At 41.6% G+C, this 23,095-nt stretch overlaps 2 protein-coding genes and 2 non-coding genes across 7 annotated transcripts; all 4 read left to right on the forward strand.

Annotated features, from left to right (window-relative positions):
• The first annotated feature begins 792 nt into the window (after positions 1-792).
• Positions 793-12,093, forward strand: gtf3c5 (general transcription factor IIIC subunit 5). 4 transcript variants are annotated; one of them, XM_062959622.1, is made up of 11 exons: positions 794-972; positions 2,030-2,231; positions 4,577-4,775; positions 6,213-6,408; positions 6,719-6,823; positions 7,421-7,535; positions 8,503-8,583; positions 8,957-9,054; positions 10,059-10,166; positions 10,276-10,421; positions 11,692-12,093. In XM_062959622.1, exons 1-11 carry the CDS (start codon positions 838-840, stop codon positions 11,753-11,755), a joined length of 1,449 nt encoding a protein of 482 aa, XP_062815692.1. In that variant the 5' UTR covers positions 794-837; the 3' UTR covers positions 11,756-12,093. The 4 variants fall into 4 exon arrangements, with proteins under 4 accessions (XP_062815693.1, XP_062815692.1, XP_062815691.1 ...); XM_062959621.1 differs by having other exon boundaries at positions 795-972; positions 10,059-10,141; XM_062959623.1 differs by lacking the exon at positions 10,059-10,166 and having other exon boundaries at positions 793-972.
• A 1,790-nt stretch (positions 12,094-13,883) lies between these two features.
• LOC103282261 (uncharacterized) lies at positions 13,884-22,848 on the forward strand. The gene is made up of 5 exons (XM_062960251.1): positions 13,884-13,914; positions 15,976-16,016; positions 16,183-16,221; positions 16,420-16,444; positions 19,988-22,848. The coding sequence occupies exon 5, from the start codon at positions 20,003-20,005 to the stop codon at positions 20,708-20,710; it is 708 nt and encodes a 235-aa protein (XP_062816321.1). The 5' UTR covers positions 13,884-13,914; positions 15,976-16,016; positions 16,183-16,221; positions 16,420-16,444; positions 19,988-20,002; the 3' UTR covers positions 20,711-22,848.
• LOC134293378 (small nucleolar RNA SNORD49) lies at positions 13,989-14,060 on the forward strand. The gene has a single exon (XR_010000345.1). It is a non-coding gene; the product is annotated as a small nucleolar RNA SNORD49 (small nucleolar RNA).
• On the forward strand, positions 16,272-16,343 carry LOC134293385 (small nucleolar RNA SNORD65). The gene has a single exon (XR_010000352.1). It is a non-coding gene; the product is annotated as a small nucleolar RNA SNORD65 (small nucleolar RNA).
• Positions 22,849-23,095: the final 247 nt, after the last annotated feature.

The following is a 23,095-nucleotide window of genomic DNA, read 5'->3' on the forward strand; positions in this document are numbered from 1 at the left end:
ATATATAATAGCATAAAATACTGTAATAGCAAAATATAAAAACATATAATATAGATGAGCACAAAAGACATAACATAGAATAAAATAATATATATTAGCATAAAATACATAGTACAATTGCAGGAAATGTATAATGTAGGCTCATATATAATGCAAATGATATATATATATATATATATATATATATATATATATATATAAACATACATACAGTAGTTTACAATATTATATATAGCACACTATACATACATAATAGCATAAAATACTGTAATAGCAAAATATAAAAACATATAATATAGATGAGCACAAAAGACATAGCATAGAATAAAATAATATATATTAGCATAAAATACATACTACAATTGCAGGAAATATATAATGTAGGCTCATATATAATGTGAATGTTTTATATATATATATATATATATATATATATGTATATATAGCGTTCGCATTATATACATATAATATATTATATTATTATGTTATCTATCTATCTATATATATAACATTCGCATTATATATATAATTTATTATATTATATATATATATATATATATATATATATATACTTAGACGACTAAACGACTGAGCAGCAGCATATATTATAAAGTCATTGCATAATGTATTAGACCATATATAATATATATTATGAAGTTTATGCTCATATATATATATAATGTAAACTTTAAAAACCACGTGCTAGCACAATGCGGTGTCAGGGAGGAACCTTTCTACCCCGGAACCTTCCTCGCGTGGCCGCGGCGTGCCGGAAGTGCCGGGCGTGCCGGGGAGCGCTTTGAGGAGCGTGCCGGGCCGGGCTTCTGGGCGGGCAAGATGGCGGCCGGAAGCGGTCCCGCGGCGCCGGAGATTCCCCGCGGGCGGCGCCTGGTGTGCGTGGAGTTCCCGGGCGTCGTGCGCGACCCCGAGAAGGCGCTGCTCTCGCTCGGAGGGGAGGAAGCCCTCGCCCGGGTGAGCACGGGAGGAGGAAGAGGCGCGCTGCGCATGCGCACAACACCCGCAGGCCGGTCCCGGGGCCCTGTTCCTTCAGTAGGAAGAGGCGCTCTGCGCATGCTCAGAACTCCCCACTCAGCGAGTGGTGTTGTGTGTTTTCCGGGCTGTCTAGCCATGTCCCAGTAGCATTCTCTCCTGACGTTTCGCCCACATCGAGGGCAGGCATCCTCAGAGGTTGTGAGGAATAATAATAATAATAGGGTTGTTGTGTGTTTTCCGGGCTATCTAGCCATGTCCCAGAAGCATTCTCTCCTGACGTTTCGCCCACATCTAGGGCAGGCATCCTCAGAGGTTGTGAGGAATAATAATAATAATAATAATAATAATAATAATAATAATAATAATAATAATAATAATAGGGTTGTTGTGTGTTTTCCGGGCTGTCTAGCCATGTCCCAGAAGCATTCTCTCCTGACGTTTCCCCCACATCTAGGGCAGGCATCCTCAGAGGTTGTGAGGAATAATAATAATAATAATAATAGGGTTGTTGTATGTATTCTGGGCTGTGTGGCCATGTTCCAGAAGCATTCTCTCCTGACGTTTCGCCCACATCTAGGGCAGGCATCCTCAGAGGTTGTGAGGAATAATAATAATAATAATAGGATTGTTGTGTGTTTTCCGGGCTGTCTAGCCATGTTCCAGAAGCATTCTCTCCTGACGTTTCGCCCACATCGAGGGCAGGCATCCTCAGAGGTTGTGAGGAATAATAATAATAACAATAATACGTCAGGAGAGAATGCTTCTGGAACATGGCCACACAGCCCGAAAGACATACAACAACCCAGCTTATCTGCTTTCTTCTTCCTGCCTCCGGGGCATCCTTTGTTCAGAGTCGTTAGCTGCCCCTGGTTGATCCATGTCTGGAAATCCTCTGTTTTCAGAGTGTTGCTTCTTATTTACTGTTCTGATTTTTGGGTTTTTTAATACTGGTTCATTTCCATGGTTCCCTCCTTTCTGTTGAAGTTGTCCACCTGCTCCTTGTGGGTTTCAATGGCTTGCACCTCCTCCGTTGCAGGTGTATGCGGACCCCAGTCGGCGGCTGGAGCTGTATTTCCGCCCGAAGGACCCTTACTGCCACCCGGTTTGCGCCAACCGCTTCCCGGCCTCGTCCATGTTGCTGCGCGTGAGGAGGAGGACCCGGCGGAAGCGGCCGGAGGAGGCCGTCTCCGTCCAGGTGGAGGTCCTGGGCATCGTCAGCACCGTCTACAAGTTCCAAGGTGGGCTTCCTTCCCCCCTTCCCCAATTAGCCCTGAAACACCAGTAAAAATCCAGTAGATAGAAGTCCAGTCCTGACCGACTCTGGGGGTTGGTGCTCATCTCCATTTCTAAGCCAAAGAGCCGGCGTTGTCCATAGACACCTCTAAGGTCATGTGGCCAATGGCATGACTGCATGGAGCGCCAATGTTACCTTCCCGCTGGAGCAGTACCTATTGATCTACTCACATTGGCATGTTTTTGAACTGCTAGGTTGGCAGGAGCTGGAGCTAACAGTGGGTGCTTATATAATAATAATAATAATAATAATAATAATAATAATAATAATAATAATAACTTTATTTATATACCGCCCTATCTCCCAGATGGGACTCAGGGCGGTTTACAGTCATAAAAACAACACAAACATTACATAACAACACGTTATTAAACAAAGTAAAATAATACAATTATAACAATAAATAACACTTGCATGGCCAGATCAAGGGGATGGGAACCATAAACCCAATAATAATAATAATAATAATAATAATAATAATAATAATAATAATAATAATAATAATAATACCGTGTTTCCCCGAAAATAAGACAGTGTCTTATATTAATTTTTGCTCCCAAAGATGCTCTAGGTCTTATTTTCAGGGGATGTCTTATTTTTCCATGAAGAAGAATTCGTATTTATTGTTGGACAAAAAAATGAACATTTATTATATACTGTACAGTAGTTGTCATCACAAACCAGCATAACCAGACAAACTGTGAATCCTATCAAGAATTTCTTGTTACTGCCAATATTTCCATGTACAACAATCTATGGTACGTACATGGTGTTCTGTTTGGTGGCCATGCTTCCAAACAAAAACTTTGCTAGGTCTTACTTTCGGGGGAGGCCTTATATTTAGCAATTCAGCAAAACCTCTACTAGGTCTTATTTTCTGGGGATGTCTTATTTTAGGGGAAACAGGGTAATAATAATAAAACTTTATTTATATACCGCCCTATCTCCCGGATGGGACTCAGGGCGGTTTACAGTCATAAAAAACAACACAAACATTACATAACAACATAATAACACGTTATTAAACAAAGTAAAATAATACAATTATAACAATAAATAACACTTACATGACCGGATGAAGTGGATGGGAACCATAAACTCAATACAGTAGAGTCTTACTTACCCAAGCTAAACATCAAATGAGGTTATGATTTTACAAATTAAGCACCAAAACATCATGTTATACAACAAATTTGACAGAAAAAGCAGTTCAATATACGCAGTAATGCTATGTAGTAATTACTGTATTTACGAATTTAGCACCAAAATATCATGATATATTGAAAACATTGACTACAAAAATGTCTTGGATAATCCAGAACGTTGGATAAGTGAGGCTTGGATAAGTGAGACTCTACTGTAATAATAATAATAATAATAATAATAATAATAATACTTTATTTATATATCGTCCTATCTCCCGGATGGGACTCAGGGCAGTTTCCAGTCATAAAAACAACACAAACATTACATAACAACATAATAACACGTTATTAAACAAAGTAAAATACAGTAGAGTCTCACTTATCCAACACTCGCTTATCCAACGTTCTGGATTATCCAACACATTTTTGTAGTGAATGTTTTCAATACATCATGATATTTTGGTGCTAAATTCGTAAATACAGTAATTACAACATAACATTACTGCGTATTGAACTACTTTTTCTGCCAAATTTGTTGTCTAACATAATGTTTTGGTGCTTAATTTGTAAAATCATCACCTAATTTGATGTTGAATAGGCTTTTCCTTAATCCCTCCTTATTATCCAAGATATTCGCTTATCCAACATTCTGCCGGCCCGTTTATGTTGGATAAGTGAGACTCTACTGTAATACAATTATAACAATAAATCACACTGACATGACCTGATCAAGGGGATGGGAACCATAAACCCAATATATTAAAATGTATCATTTTAGGCTAGGGAAATCTTGTGCAATATATTCAGGCCCAGAAATCGGCGGTATTCCAATGTAATTACTCAAAAACCTGCCGACACCACTTATTCCGCTCCCGGGATTTGAACCTGGGACCTTTCGGTCTGCAAGTTCAGCAGCTCAGCGCTTTAATACACTGAGCCACTGGAGGCCCCATTATAATAGTGTATTATTATTATTATTATTATTATTATTATTATTGTTAAACTAGCTGTGCCCGGCCACACGTTGCTGTGGCTTATGGGAATGCTTTGTTGGCCAGGTGGCCTATTGATTGTATGAGTCAATAATAATAACAATGATGATGATGGATGTCCTTTGGGGGTCCCTTTGGCTTCCCGTTGGCAGGGATGTCGGACTTCCAGTTCCTGGCGGCGCAGTCGTGCCCGGGGGCCCCCCCGCAGTCTCTCTACGACCGGGTGCGTCTCCTGCAGCCGGAGAAGGAGGCCTTCTTCATGGGCCGCCTGCCCCTCTACATCCCGCCCCCCATCTTCTCCCGACTCGACACCCCCATGGACTACTACTATCGGCCCGAGACCCAGCACCGGTCAGTCTGGGGAGCTTGGGGGTCCTTGTTCCGCCCTCCTGGGACCGGGTGGGAAAACGGCATTCTGCTGCATTACGAAAAGGCTGCAGGGTGTAAATAACAACAGTAATAATATGAAAGAATCATCTATACCAGGGGTCCCCAAACTAAGGCCCGGGGGCCGGATGCGGCCCTCCAAGGTCATTGACCTGTCCCCCGCCCTCAGTTTGATAATATAATATTTTTATATCAGTTTTAATAATATAATATATTGTATATGCATATAATATTGATAATAATATTACGTTATGCAATATAATACTAATAATAATACCATATAATAATATTAATTATATGTTATATATTACGTATTATATTACAGTATAGTGGTATAGTTCAATATAGTAATATATAATGCTAATATTGTGCTATGCTAATAATATAATATATTGTATGTACATACAGCTGCTCGGAGTCCCCTTCTGGGTGAGAAGGGTGGGATGTAAATGTAGTAAATAAATGCAGTAAATAAATAATTTTAGACTTAGGCTCGGCCAAAGTCTGAAATGACTTGAAGGCACACAACAACAACAACAACAATCCTAATTAACTTGACTATCTCATTGGCCAGAAGGAGGCCCACACTTTCCATTGAAATCCTGATGGGTTTATGTTGGTTAAATTTGTTTTCATTTTTAAATATTGTATTGTTCTTTCGTTGTTGTTGTTGCACTACAAATAAGACATGTGCAGTGTGCATAGGAATTTGTTCTTTTTTTTTTTCCAAATGATAATCCGGCCCCTCAACAATCTGAGGGACGATGAACCGGCCCTCCACTTAAAAAGTTTGAGGACCCTTGATCTATACTAACAATAAAAATGTAATATACGTTTGTAGGACTGAGTAAACAACAAAACCACTGGACCAAATCACACCCAATTTGGTCACAAAAGACATAGTCATCCCATCTATGTCTTTCAAACAAAAAAACCCTGGAAAAATAAAGTCCACAGCAATGCGTGGCCGGGCACAGCTTGTGTGTGTGTGTGTGTGTGTGTGTGTGTGTGTGTGTATATATGTAATATACGTTTGTAGGACTGAGTAAACAACAAAACCGCTGAACCAAATCACACCGAATTTGGCCACAAAAAACATAGTCATCCAATCTGTGTCTTTCAAACTAAAAACCTGGGAAATAACGTCCAAATTAGAGAACGAGGAAGAGCCGTTTTCAACCCTGGTTGCTGGTCAGAAGGGTAGGCCCCGCCCCCTTTGTCTCCTAGCAACCCCCTCGGCCACAATGGCACCGGGGTACAGCCAGGGTTCAGGCTTTGAGGCTGCAAGGCTATTCACTGCTATTCCACCTGCCCGACAAAGCATTCCCATCAGCCACAGCAAAGACCCTGTGTTGGGGAGGGGTCCCCTGAGTATCTTTGTCCCCGTTGTCGCTGCTGCAGGGAAGGCTACCACCACCCGCCGCTGTCCAGCGAGAACCTGATTGGCCTGAGCCGGGCCCGCCGGCCGCACAACGCCATCTTTGTCACCTTCGAGGAGGAGGAGGTCCCCGCGAAGCCCCTCGAGGCCGCCCAGCACACCTGGAGGAGGGTCTGCAGCAACGCCCTGGACCACCGGGCCGAGGAGGAGCTCCGGGAAGTAAGCCCCACCACAATAACCACACCGATAACGATACCAAAATACATCAACAAAAAGATATCAATATTATCAGTAAATACATACCCCCCCCCCCCAAAAAAAATATTTATTTATTTATTAGCGACATTTATGTCCCGCCCTTCTCACCCTGAAGGGAACGGCTTACAGGTTACATAGACATACAATATATTATATTATTAGCATAGCACAATATAAGCACTTCATAAGCATTAAATATTATTATATTGTACTCTACGTAATATAAATATACAATTATAATATTCCTTAGCTTGTGTGTGTGTGTTTCCAGCTCTTTGAGGTCCGCCCCGTTTGGTCCCGGAACGCCGTCAAGGCCAATATCAGCCTCCATCCAGACAAGCTGAAGTTCCTCCTGCCCTATTTGGCCTACTACATGGTGAGTCCGGGGTGGGCTTTGTTAATGTGGGATTTGTGTATTGATAGTGTTTAAACGCAATTTGTGCCATGCTTGTATTGCAACTGATTGCATCATCCAGGATGTGCCATAGTGGGGAAAGAGTTAATTGGCAAGAAGCTGTGATGACCTTGATGTGTGGCTGGAACTAGGGAGTATCCAGACACAAGTGTTTGTGCTTATTGATTGCGTCAGTTCAGTTGAGTTCTGTCTGCCTAGAGTTCGAGTCAAGTTCTGTTGGAGAACAGAACAGTCCTGTGTTCATCTGTCGTCTGCAAGTCTGTTTGTGTTGATTCAGTAAAACTTTGTAAATAGTTTTACCAACGTCTCTGAGTGTCTCTTCGTTCTGCGCTCCACGGCTTCCATCCAACTACTGCTGCGCTGCAAATAGTCTGACAATTTGGTTATGGGCCCAGCATGCTTCCACTGCACAACTCTGCTATGTTGACCTTGTTGTGTGGCTGGAACTAGGGAGTATCCAGACACAAGTGTTTGTGCATAATGATTGTGTCAGTTCAGTTGAGTTCTGCTGCGCTGCAAATACTCTGACATCCTGAGCCTGTGCTTCTCCCTCCGCAGCTGACGGGCCCTTGGAGGAGCCTCTGGGTCCGCTTCGGCTACGACCCCCGGAAGCACCCGGAAGCAAAGGTCTACCAGGTCCTGGACTTCCGGATTCGCTGCGGGATGAAATACGGTACAGAGCCTGACCAACCCCCTCTGTGCCCGTCTCTATTTATTTACTACATTTATATGCCGCTCTTCTCAACCCCGAAGGGGACTCAGAGCGGCTTACAAATTAAATTTACATACAATATTATATTATTAGCATAGCACAATACTGGTAATAAATTGCTATATTGAACTGTATCAACATATTGTAATATTATAAGTAATATTACATGTAAAATATAATATATAATTAATATTATTATATAGTATTAAATCGTATTACAATATAATATGAATATTATATGTATATACAATATGTTATAATTATTATATATTATTGTAAATTATATTGTGTATGTATATATATATGTATGTGTATATATACACACGTGTGTGTGTGTGTGTATATATATATATACACATACATATATATAAAACTAGCATAGCATGTTATTGCGGTGTCACAAAGATAAAGTAGAGGAACAACAACAACAATAGTACGACAGAGTTCTCTTGATGGAATGATAATAATAATAATAATAATAATAATAATAATAATAATAGGACAGTGCCCTCTATGGCATCACAATATTATTATTATTATTATTATTATTATTATTATTATTATTATTATTATTATGTTGTCACAAAGTTAAAGTAGAGGAACAACAACAACAATAGTAAGACAGAGTTCTCTTGATGGCATAATAATAATAATAATAATAAGACAGTGCCCTCTATGGCATCACAATATTATTATTATTATTATTATTATTATTATTATGGTGTCACAAAGATAAAGTAGAGGAACAACAACAACAATAGTACAACAGAGTTCTCTTGATGGCATAATAATAATAATAATAATAATAATAATAATAATAATAATAGGACAGAGCCCTCTTTATGTCACCCGGGTCCCTTTTTTTCAGGATGAAGAAGAGGAACAAATAATAATAATAATAATAATAATAATAATCCCTCCTCGGCAGGTTATGCCCCGAACGACATGCCGGTGAAGGCCAAGCGGAGCACCTACAACTACAGCCTGCCCATCACCTTGAAGAAGCCAGGTGAGGAAAAGGCCCTTTCATCCGTTCCCAGTGGGGCAGTGGGCAAACATTCAATGCTTTAACATAGAACAAAGAGACAAACGCAGGCTCCGAGCAGGCCTCAGACTCAGAGTGATTTGTTGCAGCTGGCTGCAGCTGGCTGCTCACCAGCTTGGCAGGGTTTGGGGTTGATTGCCCTGGGAATCTGGGAGTTGTAGTTCACCCTTGTCCAGAGAGCACTGGACCCAGCAACGATGGATCTGGGCCAAACTATGACCTCACATCCCAAAACAAACAAGAACTTCTTCTAATAACCCGGTCACCGCCGGGTCCCCATCGAGTATGCTGTATATATAAGTAACTTGACCATCCTCGCGTTTCCCTTTGCTTCCAGCCAGCCATTCGGTCGGCATCCAAGACCTCAAGCGAGGACTGAGCTCCGCCGGACCCTCCGGCGCACGGAAGCCGCCCTCCTGCAAGTACAAGCTGAAGGTGAGTGGAGTCCTTGGCGCAGAGAGAAGCAAAGAGATATAATCTATCGGTCGGTCGATCTATATAAGGGCAAGGGAAAGACTTCCTGTGACAACCATAAAATGGGCCAGCCATAAAACCTCAATTACCCTCTGGTATGTGAGAGCCCCTATATAAATGGGCTACAGAGAAGATTCTGGTATTCTGTACAATAAAAACCTGTTGGAATCTACCAGCGTCAAAGAACAGATGCCAGCCATAAAACAGGCCAGCCATAAACCTCAATTACCCTCTGGTATGTCAGAGCCCCTATATAAATGGGCTACAGAGAAGATTCTGGTATTCTGTACAATAAAACCTGTTGGAATCTGCCCAGCGTGTGTCACCAGAAGAAAGCACCAAGACACACGCTGGTAGATTCCAACAGGTTTTATTGTGCAGAATACCAGAATCTTCTCTGTGGCCCATTTATATAGGGGCTCTCACATACCAGAGGGTAACTGAGGTTTTATGGCTGGCCCGTTTTATGGCTGGCATCTGTTCTTTGTCAGAAAGCACCAAGACACACTCTGGGCAGATTCCAACAGGTTTTATTGTACAGAATACCAGAACCTTCTCTTTGGCCCATTTATATAGGGGCTCTCACATACCAGAGGGTAATTGAGGTTTTATGGCTGGCCCGTTTTATGGCTGGCATCTGTTCCTTGTCAGCGCTTGCTCCGTGTCTGGAGATGTCAAAGATCGGAGATCATGACATCCAGGTCCAGAGTCATAAAAGGTTGGGAATAGTGCCTTGTAAAGGGTAATGTTAATATTATTAGTTCCCAACTTTTAATTAATATTTATTATTATTATTATTATTGTACTTGACTACGAGTGATAATCAGTGATGATGAATGATTAAATTAATGATTATTAAATAGTAATATCATTCATATAAATGGACAAGTGGACAATGTTGTTGAAGGAGAAGTGGCCGAAGTAGGGGTCCCGTTGGCTGTCTTGACGCCCCACTTTCTCCCCAGGACTCCGTCTACATCTTCCGCGAAGGCTCCCTCCCGCCCTACCGGCAGATGTTCTACCAGCTGTGCGACCTGAGCGTGGAATGGTGGGGCTCCCACCCCAAGCGCCTTGTATCTCTCCCCATTATTCTACTATTCTATTACTCCATTATTTGTTATTATTATTATTCTCGTATTATTTATTATAACCCTGCTGTTGTTGTTGTGTGCCCGCCCCCAGCCTGCAGGAGATTGTCCACCGGAACGACGGGGCCGAGGGGAGCGTCTGCTCGGAGCGCGACGGGTGGTGCCTCCCCCGGACCAGCGACGCCCTGCGAGACGCCATGTCAATCATGATCAAGCAGGTCATCCGCGCCACGCGGCCCGGTAAGCCACGCGTGTTAGGTTCTCTTCTCCCAGTGGTGCTGTGGGTAAGTCTTCCCCAAGAAGAAAGCACCAAGACACACACTGGGTAGAGTCCAACAGGTTTTTATTGTACAGAATAGCAGAACCTTCTCTGTAGCCCATTTATATAGGGGCTCTCACATACCAGAGGGTAATTGAGGTTTATGGCTGGCCTGTTTTATGGCTGGCATCTGTTCTTTGACGCTGGTAGAGTCCAACAGGTTTTTATTGTACAGAATAGGAGAATCTTCTCTGTAGCCCATTTATATAGGGGCTCTCACTTACCAGAGGGTAATTGAGGTTTATGGCTGGCCTGTTTTATGGCTGGCATCTGTTCTTTGACGCTGGTAGATTCCAACGGGTTTTTATTGTACAGAATACCTGTTTTAACATTTTATCTTGTAAGATTGTCCTTTTCGATTGTTTTACCGATATTGTTGATTTATTGTTGTAAGTTTGTGTTTTTGTTTTGATTTTATATTGTGATGTTGGGCAAGGCCCCATGTGAGCCGCCCCGAGTCCCTTCGGGGAGATGGGGTGGGGTACAAGAATAAATTATTATTATTATTATTATTATTATTATTATTATTATTATTATTAATAGCAGAATCTTCTCTGTAGCCCATTTATATAGGGGCTCTCACATACCAGAGGGTAATTGAGGTTTATGGCTGGCCTGTTTTATGGCTGCCATCTGTTCTTTGATGCTGGTAGATTCCAACAGGCTTTTATTGTACAGGATGTCTTTCTGTCCAGTTGGTCTGTCAAACCAACCAACCATAATATGTACAGTAGAGTCTCACTTATCCAACATAAACGGGCCGGCAGAACGTTGGATAAGCGAATATGTTGGATAATAAGGAGAGGTTAAGGAGAAGCCTATTAAACATCAAATTAGGTTATGATTTTACAAATTAAGCACCAAAACATCATGTTATACAACAAATCTGGCAGAAAAAGTAGTTCAATACACAGTAATGCTATGTAGTAATTACTGTATTTACGAATTTCGCACCAAAATATCATGATATATTGAAAACATTGACTCCAAAAATGCGTTGGATAATCCAGAATGTTGGATAAGCGAGTGTTGGATAAGTGAGACTCTACTGTATAACCAACACCTGTTTTGGCAGGCTTTTATTTTCTGTTATTGATGTTTTTAAAGATGTTTTTAAATTGTTAAGATTTTAGCCTATTCTTTTAGCCTAGGATGGGTGGCTGATGCCGTCCCCTTGCTTCTCTCTCGCAGCTCTCTTCACAAGCGCGGCTTCATCGGCCGCCAAAGCAGAAGGCAAAGGGCCGCTGGCGTTTGAGTCCGGAGAAGAGGAAGAAGAAGAGGAAGAAGAAGAAGAGGAGGAAGAGGAGTTCAAGCCTTCGGACGGGAGCGAGAACGAGATGGAAACGGAGATCCTGGACTACGTCTGACGCCCAGGCCTTTCGGGCGCGGGAACGGACCCGTCTACACTGACCACACAGCCCAGTTCCTGGGTGCGGATTATCAGCATTTTCCTCTTCCGTATATATTTTGCAATGGATTCCTATCAGTTACAGGTCAGCCGGTGGCTTTGCAAGGCGTCCTTGGCATCCTTTTCTTCCCCAAACCCGTTGTTACCTAAACAAGCCTTGTCCTATTAAAAGGATCTTAATCCAATTTCTTTACATTTCTCCAGTCTCCAGTCTGTAAAGTCCAACCTCCTCCTCTTTCGCGGCTTCTCCAGTCCTTTAAGGGACCTGGTCCAAACCGCATCTGTTTCTAGTCTCTTCAATCAGTAAAGGGACCCACAAAGGCTATCTAGTCCAGCCCCTACTTGGATATACTGTATACAGTACACTGTATATAAAATTCTATGTTTCTCTTCTTCTTCTTGTTTATTTGTAACTAGCTTGGAGACCTGGCGATGCCCGGGTCATTTGAGAAAGGCCTTGTTTGCCTGTGTTCCAAGTGTAGCCTATATCCAAGGTCAGCTGGGTTCAGTGGGTGCGGGTGAGCTCCAACTCCCATAGGCAAGTCCCATCGTCCAGTGTCCACCCCCCTCCAAACAGAGCCAGTATGTAGAGTAGGTCATGGGGGCTCCATGTACCATGTTTGGTCTTGATCAGTCATTTGTGCGGGTCGCGGTGCTCTCAGGAAGTGAGTGAAGGTATTGGAAGTCCCATCGTCCTCCAAACTGCACCTGGGTGTAGAGTGAGTCATGGGTGTTGTTTGTTTGAAGTTTGGTCTTGATGAGACATTGATGGGGTGACAGTGGTCTCGGGAAGTGAATGAATATACTACAAGTCCCATCATCCAAGGTCCAAGCTCTTTCAAATCTCACCAAGATGTAGAGTGGGCCATGGTGGCTCTATGTGCCAAGTTTGGTCTTGATCAGTCATTGGTGGGGGTCACAGTAGTCCCAGGAAGTAAGATAGTGTAAGTCCCCTCATCCACAGTCCCTCCTCCCCAAACTGCACCAGGATGTAAAGTGGGCTGCCCTGCATGTGCGTGTCAAGTTTGATACAGTTTTGTCATTCATGGGCATCACAGTGGTTTGTGGGAGGTGAATTGGAGGAATGTACTGCAAATCCCATCATCCTTGGTCCACCCTCCGTCAAACTGCTGCAGCATGTGAAGTGTGTCCTTTGGGATATGTGTGCCTGGTTTGGTTCAGTTGTGTGATTTGTGGCAGTTGCTGTGGTCTCAAGAAGTGAGGGAAGGTACTGCAAATCCCATCATCCTTGGTCCATCCTGCCCCAATAGACATCAGGACGTCAAGGGGTCGACAGGAGTTCTGTGTGCCAAGTTTGGTCCATTTCTATCCTTGGTGGGCATTGCAGTAGTCTGTGGGAGTTAAAGTGTTTGAAAGTACTGCAAATCCCATCATCCATGGTCCATCCTCCCCCAAATGGCAGCAGGTCATCAAGTGCATCGTGGGGACGAAGTGAGCCAAGTTTGGTGCAGATCCATCATTCCTGTTGGTCTCAGTGGCCTGGGATAGTGGCGGCCAATCAAATCGCGAGCACATATTCCGCCAGGCCAATCAAAACGCTGATACATACTCCGATTTCACTTTTATTATATATAGAGATATAGATATAGATTATATTGTATGTATATATATAATTTATCTGGTAATAAATTACTATATTGTACTGTATCAATATATTGTAATATTATTACTAATATTACATGTAAAATATAATATATAATTAAAATTATTACATTGTATTATTAGAGTAGAGGCCCCGTTCACTTCCGCACGCCGGAAGGGACGCCTTTCGCGGCTACACACGCGGGCTTGCGCGGCTCCTTCCGGGGGAGGGGCCGGGATCGTTTCCCCGCCCCCTGACGCGCAGGGTCCTTAACCAACCAGCGGGCGCGCTTTTTCCCGCTCCCCGCCACGTCCCCGCCCCCGATCACGTGACGCGGGCGGAGGCTATATAAGGCAGGGCGCGGCGGGCAGCGGGCCTCTTTGCCTGCCGCCTGCCGAGTGAGGTGAGTGCCTTTTGGGCTCCGGAGGGAAATCGAGGCCGAGGCCTGGGCCCTCTTCCGGAAGACTAGGCCGCGCGCGGGGTGATGATGCCGAGATAGGAAGTGCCGTCAGATGCGAGAACTGACGAGACGCTCATCTCCGTCTGACCGCCCGGAATCGGGGAAAATCCCGTCAGGATAGGCCTGGTCGCGAGGGATAGATATTGGAAAAGAAGACTATGCAGTAGAGTCTCTCTTATCCAAGCCTCTGGATTATCCAAGCCATTTTTGTAGTCAATGTTTCGGGTGAGAAGGGTGGGATAGAAATGATGGAAATAAATAAATAAAATATTTTGGTGCTAAATTCGTAAATACAGTAATTACTACATAGCCTTACTGCCTATTGAACTACAGTGGAGTCTCACTTATCCAAGCCTCTGGATTATCCAAGCCATTTTTGTAGTCAGTGTTTTCAATAGATCATGATATTTTGGTGCTAAATTCGTAAATACAGTAATTACAACATAACATTCCTGCCTATTGGAACTACAGTAGAGTCTCACTTATCCAAGACTCGCTTATCCAAGCCTCTGGATAATCCAAGCCATTTTTGTAGTCAATGTTTTCAATAGATCATAATATTTTGGTGCTAAGTTCGTAAATACAGTAATAACTAGATAACATTACTGCGTATTGAACTGCTTTTTCTGTCAAATTTGTTGTCTAACATGATGTTTTGGTGCTAAATTTGTAAAATCATAACCTAATTTGATGTTTAATAGGCTTTTCCTTGATCCCTCCTTATTATTCAACACTAGCTTTGCCCGGCCACGCGTTGCTGTGGCTTATGCTTTCAGAGTGTTGCTCTTTATTTACTGTCCTGATTTTAGAGATTATATTGTTCTGTATTATTATTAATCGCTTTGAATGCGATTTCCTGCTTTTTGGCAGAATGGGTTGGACTGGATGGCCCATGAGGTCTCTTCCAACTCTACTATTCTATGATTCTATTTCACAGTAATTATTACATATGATATTTATAATCTTATATTATCTGCTTAGAACTGGATTATATGAGGCCCCTTCTTCACAACTGTATAAAATGCACACCGAAGCGGATTATATGGAAGTGTGGAATCGAGATAATCCAGTGCAAATTAGATAATCTGTGGAACAGGCTGAGGCCTAAGTCTGCCTGTCCCCTGGGCTGAGTTGGTTGCTAGGAGACCAAGTGGGCAGAGATTAGTCCTCTAACTGGCAGCAATTGGATAAAAACAATTATTACTCTCCTTGTAATTAGGACTTTATTTTTCTTTTCTTTTTGTTGTATCAACCTAGAGGCGTGGATGATGGGTTGTGTTGTCAAATTTTGAGGTTGGGGGGCCTGTTTTGTTGGTCGCCGTGATGCCATCACTCATTTATATATATAGATTCGCCTATCCAACGTTCTGCCAGCCCGTTTATGTTGGATAAGTGAGACTAGTGTGTGTGTGTATATGTGTATATATATATATATATATATACCCCACTTGACTCGTTTCCAACAAAAATTGCACAACCTCCAAGGATGCCTGCCATAGATGCGGGCAAAACATCAGGAGAGAATGCTTCTGGAACATGGCCAGACAGCCCAGAAAACTCGCAGCAACCCAAATAATATAATATGGGGACAAAACTTGCCCAACGTAACACACTTAAAAGTACTGATGGATTTTGTACAATTTTTAAAAATAACTTTTTCAAATAATCTGGGCAATGCCGGGTACATAAGTTAGCTATTAATAAATTTTAATAAAGCAACTTGATTTTCCCTTCTTATTGATGCCTTTGTTTGCATTTTTTGAGCCAATTATTATGTTCAAAGCACCCCGTTCCTGCTTAATAATAGGCTCCAAAGAGCCTATTACTGTTATTAGTATTAATAATAGCAATAACAACAGGCATTTTGGACCCTATTAAGCAGGAAGTGGGCGTTTAGGGATGCCTTTACGGTTTCATTTAACTGTTTTAATACGTGTGTTTATAGGTGTATTTAATATGATATAATATAATAATTTAATATCATAATAATAAATTATTTTATAGGTGTATTTATATGTTGTGCCCTGCTGCCTTGAGAATGAAAGGTGAGGCAGTTAATAAATAATAGTAATAAAAATTATAAGATATCTTTTCTATGACATATATACACTAAGAAACACACAGAACAAAGCTTAAAATACAGTCCGCACAAGAAATGAGTTTTAAAAAATCAAGGTAATAATAATTAATAAATGATGCCTTTTGTTCCAGGTTTTCCCCCTTTCCGGAACCTCGGAAGCAGCCCAAAAAGTAAGTCAATGCATGTGCTTCTGAAGCAATGCAATGTTGACGGAGGGGGATTGTGATGAAACCAAACCTACAAAGCTGGAATTACCGGCAGACTTTTGCTGTTGAGAAGGTTCTCTCTGAGCCGCCCCGTCCCTTCCTTATTCACCCTTTTCTCCCCATCTTCTCTTGCTAATATTTGCATTTCTTTCCCCTTTGCAGGACTCTGCGTCTGCATCAAAGACAGGTAAGGCTCGCTAAGGAGAGAGTCTTCGGAAGCTTGAAATTTAAAAAAAATACATATTTTTAAAAAATAAAAATGTACCTCATTTGTGTTTCTTTATATATGTATGCAGTGAACTGTTGACGTACGAATTCATGATAAATAAACTTTTATTTCTGTTGCGCCCTCTCTCCCCGTGGGGACTCAATTTAATTCAGTCTGTTTGTTTGTATCTATATATATAAAAATGTAAATATGCATTTTACTATGGAGAAGACAACAAAACCACTGGACCCCCAATCACACCAAATTTGGCCACAAAAGACATAGTCATCCAAAATATGTCTTTCAATAAAAAAAAACTTAGAAAAATAGTCCAAATTGCAGAGGATGAGGAAGAGCCTTTCTCCCCTTAACTGCCAGTTAGAAAGGTAGGCTGCCTTTAGCCCCCCCCCTTCGTATCCTAGCAACTTCCTCCCAGGCTTTTAAGCTGCAAGACTATTCAGTGCAATTTAAGTTGGCCAAACAAGGATTTATTTATTTAATTATTTGCTACATTTATATCCCGCCCTTCTCACCCCGAAGGGGACTCAGAGCGGCTTACAAATTAAATTTACATACAATATTATATTATTAACATAGTACAATACTGTTAATAAATTACTATATTGTACTGTGTCAATGTATTGTAATATTATTAGTAATATTACATGTAAAATATAATATATAATTAATATTATATTGTATTAGTATTATCTTATTACAATATAATATTATGAATATATATATACAATATGTTATAATTATTATATATTGTAAATTATATTGTGTGTATGTATATATATACATACACACACACATATACAGTAGAGTCTCGCTTATCCAACATAAACGGGCCGACAGAACGTTGGATAAGCGAACATGTTGGATAATAAGGAGAGATTAAGGAAAAGCCTATTAAACATCAAATTAAGTTATGATTTTACAAATTAAGCACCAAAACATGTTATACAACAAATTTGACAGAAAAAGTATTTCAATACATAGTAATGCTATGTAGTAATTACTGTATTTATGAATTTAGCACCAAAATATCACGATATATTGAAAACATTGACTACAAAAATGCGTTGGATAATCCAGAATGTTGGATAAGCGAGTGTTGGATAAGTGAGAAACTACTGCATTAACTGCTATTCCGCCTGGCCAACAAAGGATTCCCATAAGCCGCAGCAACGCGTGCCCGGGCGAAACTAGTGTGTTCATATGTATATATACACTAGCATAGGGACTAGCCTGGGTTATTTGAACAGGGCCGTGTTTGTTTTTGGATGTTAGTTCGATCTGTTTACGGCCAGTCACCCGCCAAGCCTGCCAGTATTCCCAGTTGGCCGTGTTGGGTCTGTGTGCCAAGTCTGGCCCCGATCCGTTACTTCTCTGAATACGGGTGAACTATAATTCTCTGGTGCCAAGGTCGGTCACCCCAAGTTGGCAGCGTTGGGCCTGGGTGCGAAGTCTGGTCCAGCTCCATCATTGGTGGGGTTCAGAGGGCTCCCGGGATACAGGTGAACTGTAACTCCCAGACATAAGGGTCAGTCGCTGCCTAAGTCCACCAGTATTCCCAGTTGGCCATGTTGAATTTGTGTGCCAAGTTTGGTCCAGATCTGTTATCTGCTGGGTTCAGTGTTCTCTGAATACGGTGAACTATGGTGTCGAGGTCAATCACCCCCAAACCCCACCAGTATGCAAATTTGGCCAAGTTAGTTCCAAGTCCACCGTTAGTGCGGCTCAAGAGTGCGCTTATATTGCATGTGAACTATACATCCCAGTCCGTACAACTATAAATCGTGGTGAATTCTCCCCAAATCTCCAGTCTGTTCAGTTGTTGATCAATTCCTAGAATCATAGAATAGTAGAGTTGGAAGAGACCTCATGGGCCATCCAGTCCAACCCCCTGCCAAGAAGCAGGAAATCGCATTCAAAGCACCCCCGACAGATGGTGTAGCGGTGGGTTTGCGAGCGCAGTCAGGCTCGGAAAGCTTCAACAGGAAGTCAACACTTTCAATAACAATAGCCTCGCCTCACCTTCCAAACTGCTGTGTTGCCATAGGAAAGGGTTAAGGGAGAGGCAGTGGGCGGGGTCATGCAAAAGCGCCTTTCTAGCTCAGGACATCTTGCCTTTCTCCATAATAATTTTATTCTTATATCCCGCCTCCATCTCCCCGTGGGAACTTGGGGTGGCTTACAAATGTAGAACCAAAGTACAATAACATCAGGAACCGAACAACAACGCAAATGAAAATTTTAAAAGACATAAATAAAATGACATCCAGGTTAAAATACAGCAATAGGATCATAAAAATGGACATGCAAAACTGCATGTTCACAGGAGAAGAGCAAAAGAGGCAGATCAAGCGCGTCCAGTGCCAACAATAGAGCCATTGAACTCCAGCCATTCACAAGAGCTCGAAAAGTTAGAAAATACCTTATTCAAAGAACTACACCAATGATGGGCAACCTTTTGCACTTGGTGTGTCAAAATTCACCAAAAAACCTAGCATGACTTGGGTGGTGTGTCACTTTGGGGAAAAAACCATAATTTCACAATATATGTAGTTTAAATAACAAAAATATATAATTGTAATATATAACTATTCAATAAATCAAAAACTATTTACTACTCTGCCCACTTGGTCTCCTAGCAACCCCCTCAGCCCAGGGGACCCTTTACCTTAACTACCACCAATTCCTCAATACTTTATTTCCCATACCACCAGATTTCGCCACAGCAACGCGTGGCTGGGCACAGCTAGTATATAGTAGAGTCTCCCTTATCCAAGCTAAACGGGCCGGCAGAAGCTTGGATAAGCAAATATCTTGGATAATAAGGAGGGATTAAGGAAAAGCCTATTAAACTTCAAATTAGGTTATGATTTTACAAATTAAGCACCAAAACATCATGTTTAACAACAAATTTGACAGAAAAAGTAGTTCAATACGCAGTAATATTACGTTGTAATTGCTGTATTTACGAATTTAGCACCAAAATATCACAATATATTGAAAACATTTGACTACAAAAATGGCTTGGATAATCTAGAAGCTTGGATAAGCGAGGCTTGGATTAGTGAGACTCTACTGTAATTGTAATATATAACTGTATTCAATAAATCAGAAACTATTTACTACTCTGCCCACTTGGTCTCCTAGCAACCCACTCAGCCCAGGGGACCCTTTACCTTAACTACCACCAATTCCTCAATACTTTTATTTCCCATACCACCATACTTTGCCACAGCAACGCGTGGCCGGGCACAGCTAGTATAATTATCAATAAATCAAAAACTATTTACTACTCTGCCCACTTGGTCTCCTAGCAACCCACTCAGCCCAGGGGACCCTTTACCTTCACTACCACCAATTCCTCAATACTTTATTTCCCATACCACCAGACTTCGCCACAGCAACACGTGGCCGGGCACAGCTAGTATAATTATAAGATACTATAAAATAATAATTTCATTTCTTGCCTGGCTTGAAGTACCTTGTCATCGTTGTTTGCTTTAGTTCTCGACACGGAGGATGGCCGAAGGGAGAGTCTGCAGCCGTGCGCCGGACAAGTTCTGCTACGTGTGCGGGGAGTTCATCCGGACGGGGAAGAACAAGTTCTCCTTGGCCACGTCGGTGAGGATGCGCGAGGCGTACGAGGCCTACTTCGGGATGCCCGTCAGGCACCAGGACAAGGCCTGGGTCCCGCACATCACGTGCGAGTTCTGCAAGAAAACCCTGGAAGGCTGGTACCGCGGAGAGCGGCGCGCCATGCGCTTCGGCGTCCCGCGCATTTGGGCCGAGCCCACCGACCACACCACGGACTGCTATTTCTGCCTGGCGGAACCGTCCCGGCGCCGGCCCACGAGGAAAGCCCACGCAATAACTTCCTTGGATATCCCGTCGTCGGTCGCACCGGTGCCGCACAGCTCGGAACTTCCTGTCCCCGTTGCTCCTCCGAGAGAGCGGCCGGTTGACGAGCGCCGCAACCACGAGAGCAGCCACGAAGACGCCCAGGATCCTGACTACAGCTCTGCGTCAGAGGTCAACGGCGAAAGGGACCCCTATTATCCCAACCAGAAGGACGTCAACGATCTGATCAGGAGCCTTTGCCTCAAAAAGGCCAAGGCCGAGCTGCTGATTTCCAAGCTCAAGCAGTGGGACTTGTTGCACAAATCGGGGCAAGCGTCAAGGCAGAGGTTGCGGCGGCCTCGCAAACCCCGCAAAACCACAAGTCTCTAGGTTCCTTTTCATCTATTCACAGCATTCGGGTTCAAATATAGGATTGGTTTGATATACCAAGTGGGCATTAAATCAATCCGAGTTATCTGCACACCCAAGTCATCGTCTCCTTCAGTCTCAGACTGGACCTTGAAGCCAATAACACCAAACGGACATTAAATCAATCACGCGATCATCTGCACACCCAGATATTTGTAGATACTTCACCAGTCATTAAGTTCATGACTCTATAGCCTTTATTTGCAGGTGCATAACCAACTAAAATAGTTTGTTCAGATCTACAGTCCAACTTGTGCCTTTTCTGCTTGGGAATGTAAGCATAAGCTATACTTCCAAACTTTTTGATGCGTTTCATACTTGGCACATTACCAGTCCACAACTCAAAAGGAGTTTTAGTAGCACCTTTCGTTGGTAGACGATTCTGAAGAAAAGTAGCAGTGGCAAAAGCTTCGCCCCAGAGGCAATCTGGAGGATTTACATCTTTTAACATACACCTTGTCATCTCAACTAGAGACCTAAGCTTCCTTTCAGCCACTCCATTTTGCTGAGGAGTATAAGGAACACTCTTAATATGCTGAATTCCATTCTCTTACAGGAATCTGTGTGCGATGTGAAGTGTACTCACTACCACAGTCAGTTTGAATAGCTTTTGGTGTGCATCCAAACTTAGTCTTCATCATAGCAACATATCTCTGCAACATGTCTTGAGCTTCAGATTTGTCTTTCAGAATATAAGAAACACAAAACCTTGAAAAATCATCTAAGAAAATAACTGCATAATTATTTCCTCCAAATGAAGTCTGGACCTTTAAACTAACTCATAAAATTATCTATCTATATATATGAAAGAGTGATGGCATCACGGCAGCAGACAAGACAACAAAAGTAAATGCCCCACAACCTTGAAAATTGACAGCACAACCCCTCATCCATGCCTCTAGGTTGATACAACAAAAAGAAAAGAAAAATAAAGTCCTAATTAGAGGGAGAGGAAGAATTGTTTTTATACAATTGCTGCCAGTTAGAAGGCTAAGCTCTGTTCACTTGGTCTCCTAGCAACCCACTCAGCCCAGGGGACCCTTTACCTTAACTACCACCAATTCCTCAATACTTTATTTCCCATACCACCATATGGGCACAGCTAGTGTTTTTTTAAATCCTTATTCCCTGAAACTCAACAATTTTGTATTCTTCCTTAATGCCATTTTAACAAAGTGTTTGCAATTTAATGAATTTTTTTAATGTCTTTATGATAGAAGCAATTATGGAATGGCACTTATCACCCTGGAACAACAACTGTTGCATAATTATTATTTTATTTCTTACAATCACACTCATAATAACAATTGTACGTCTTACAATCACAGCCATAATTTTGCAATTTAATGGATTTTTTTAATGTCGTTATGATAGAAGCAATTATGGAATGGCACTTATCACCCTGGAACAACAACTGTTGCATGATTATTATTTTATTTCTTACAATCACACTCATAATAACAACTGTACGTCTTACAATCACAGCCATAATTTTGCAGTTTAATGGATTTTTTTTAATGTCTTTATGATAGAAGCAATTATGGAATGGCACTTATCACCCTGGAACAACAACTGTTGCATGATTATTATTTTATTTCTTACAATCACACTCATAATAACAATTGTATGCCTTACAATCACAGTCATAATTTTATTAACACCATTCTCGGCATACAAAAAATTTTATTAACACCATTTCCGGATACAAAAGTTGGCTACGTTGCACTTGTAATAACAGCACTTCAATAAAATGTGTTCTGTTGTTTCTACTTCGTTTCCTTCACAGGAACATAGTCTGTGGGAGTAAGGAATTCTAGATAATCTGAAGGAAATATATTTAATCGCGCCTTTGTAATAATCTGTAATATTTGATCACTGTGAGACTTTTTGGGTATTTGCATGTCTTAAATCAATGATGGACAACCTTTTGCATTTGGTGTGTCAGAATTCACCAAAAAACCTAGCATGACTTGGGTGGTGTGTCACTTTGAGAAAAAAAACAACATAATTTTGCAATATGTATAGTATAAATAACAAAAATGTATATAATTGTAATATATAACTGTATTTAATAAATCAAAAACTATTTACTACCATTATTTCCATGTACAACAATCTATGGCACCCCTTGCCGTTTCCACGCTGATTTCTCTCTAGTTTCAATGTAGTCATGAATAATAATATAATAATTATATAATCGTAATAATATGATAATAAGCTACAATAATACAGTAGAGTCTCACTTATCCAACATAAACAGGCCGGCAGAATGTTGGATAAGCAAATATGTTGGATAGTAAGGAGGGATTAAGGAAAAGCCTATTAAACATCAAATTACATTATTAT

Source organism: Anolis carolinensis, unplaced genomic scaffold (assembly GCF_035594765.1).
Source record: "Anolis carolinensis isolate JA03-04 unplaced genomic scaffold, rAnoCar3.1.pri scaffold_7, whole genome shotgun sequence".
Classification (NCBI taxonomy): domain Eukaryota; kingdom Metazoa; phylum Chordata; class Lepidosauria; order Squamata; family Dactyloidae; genus Anolis; species Anolis carolinensis.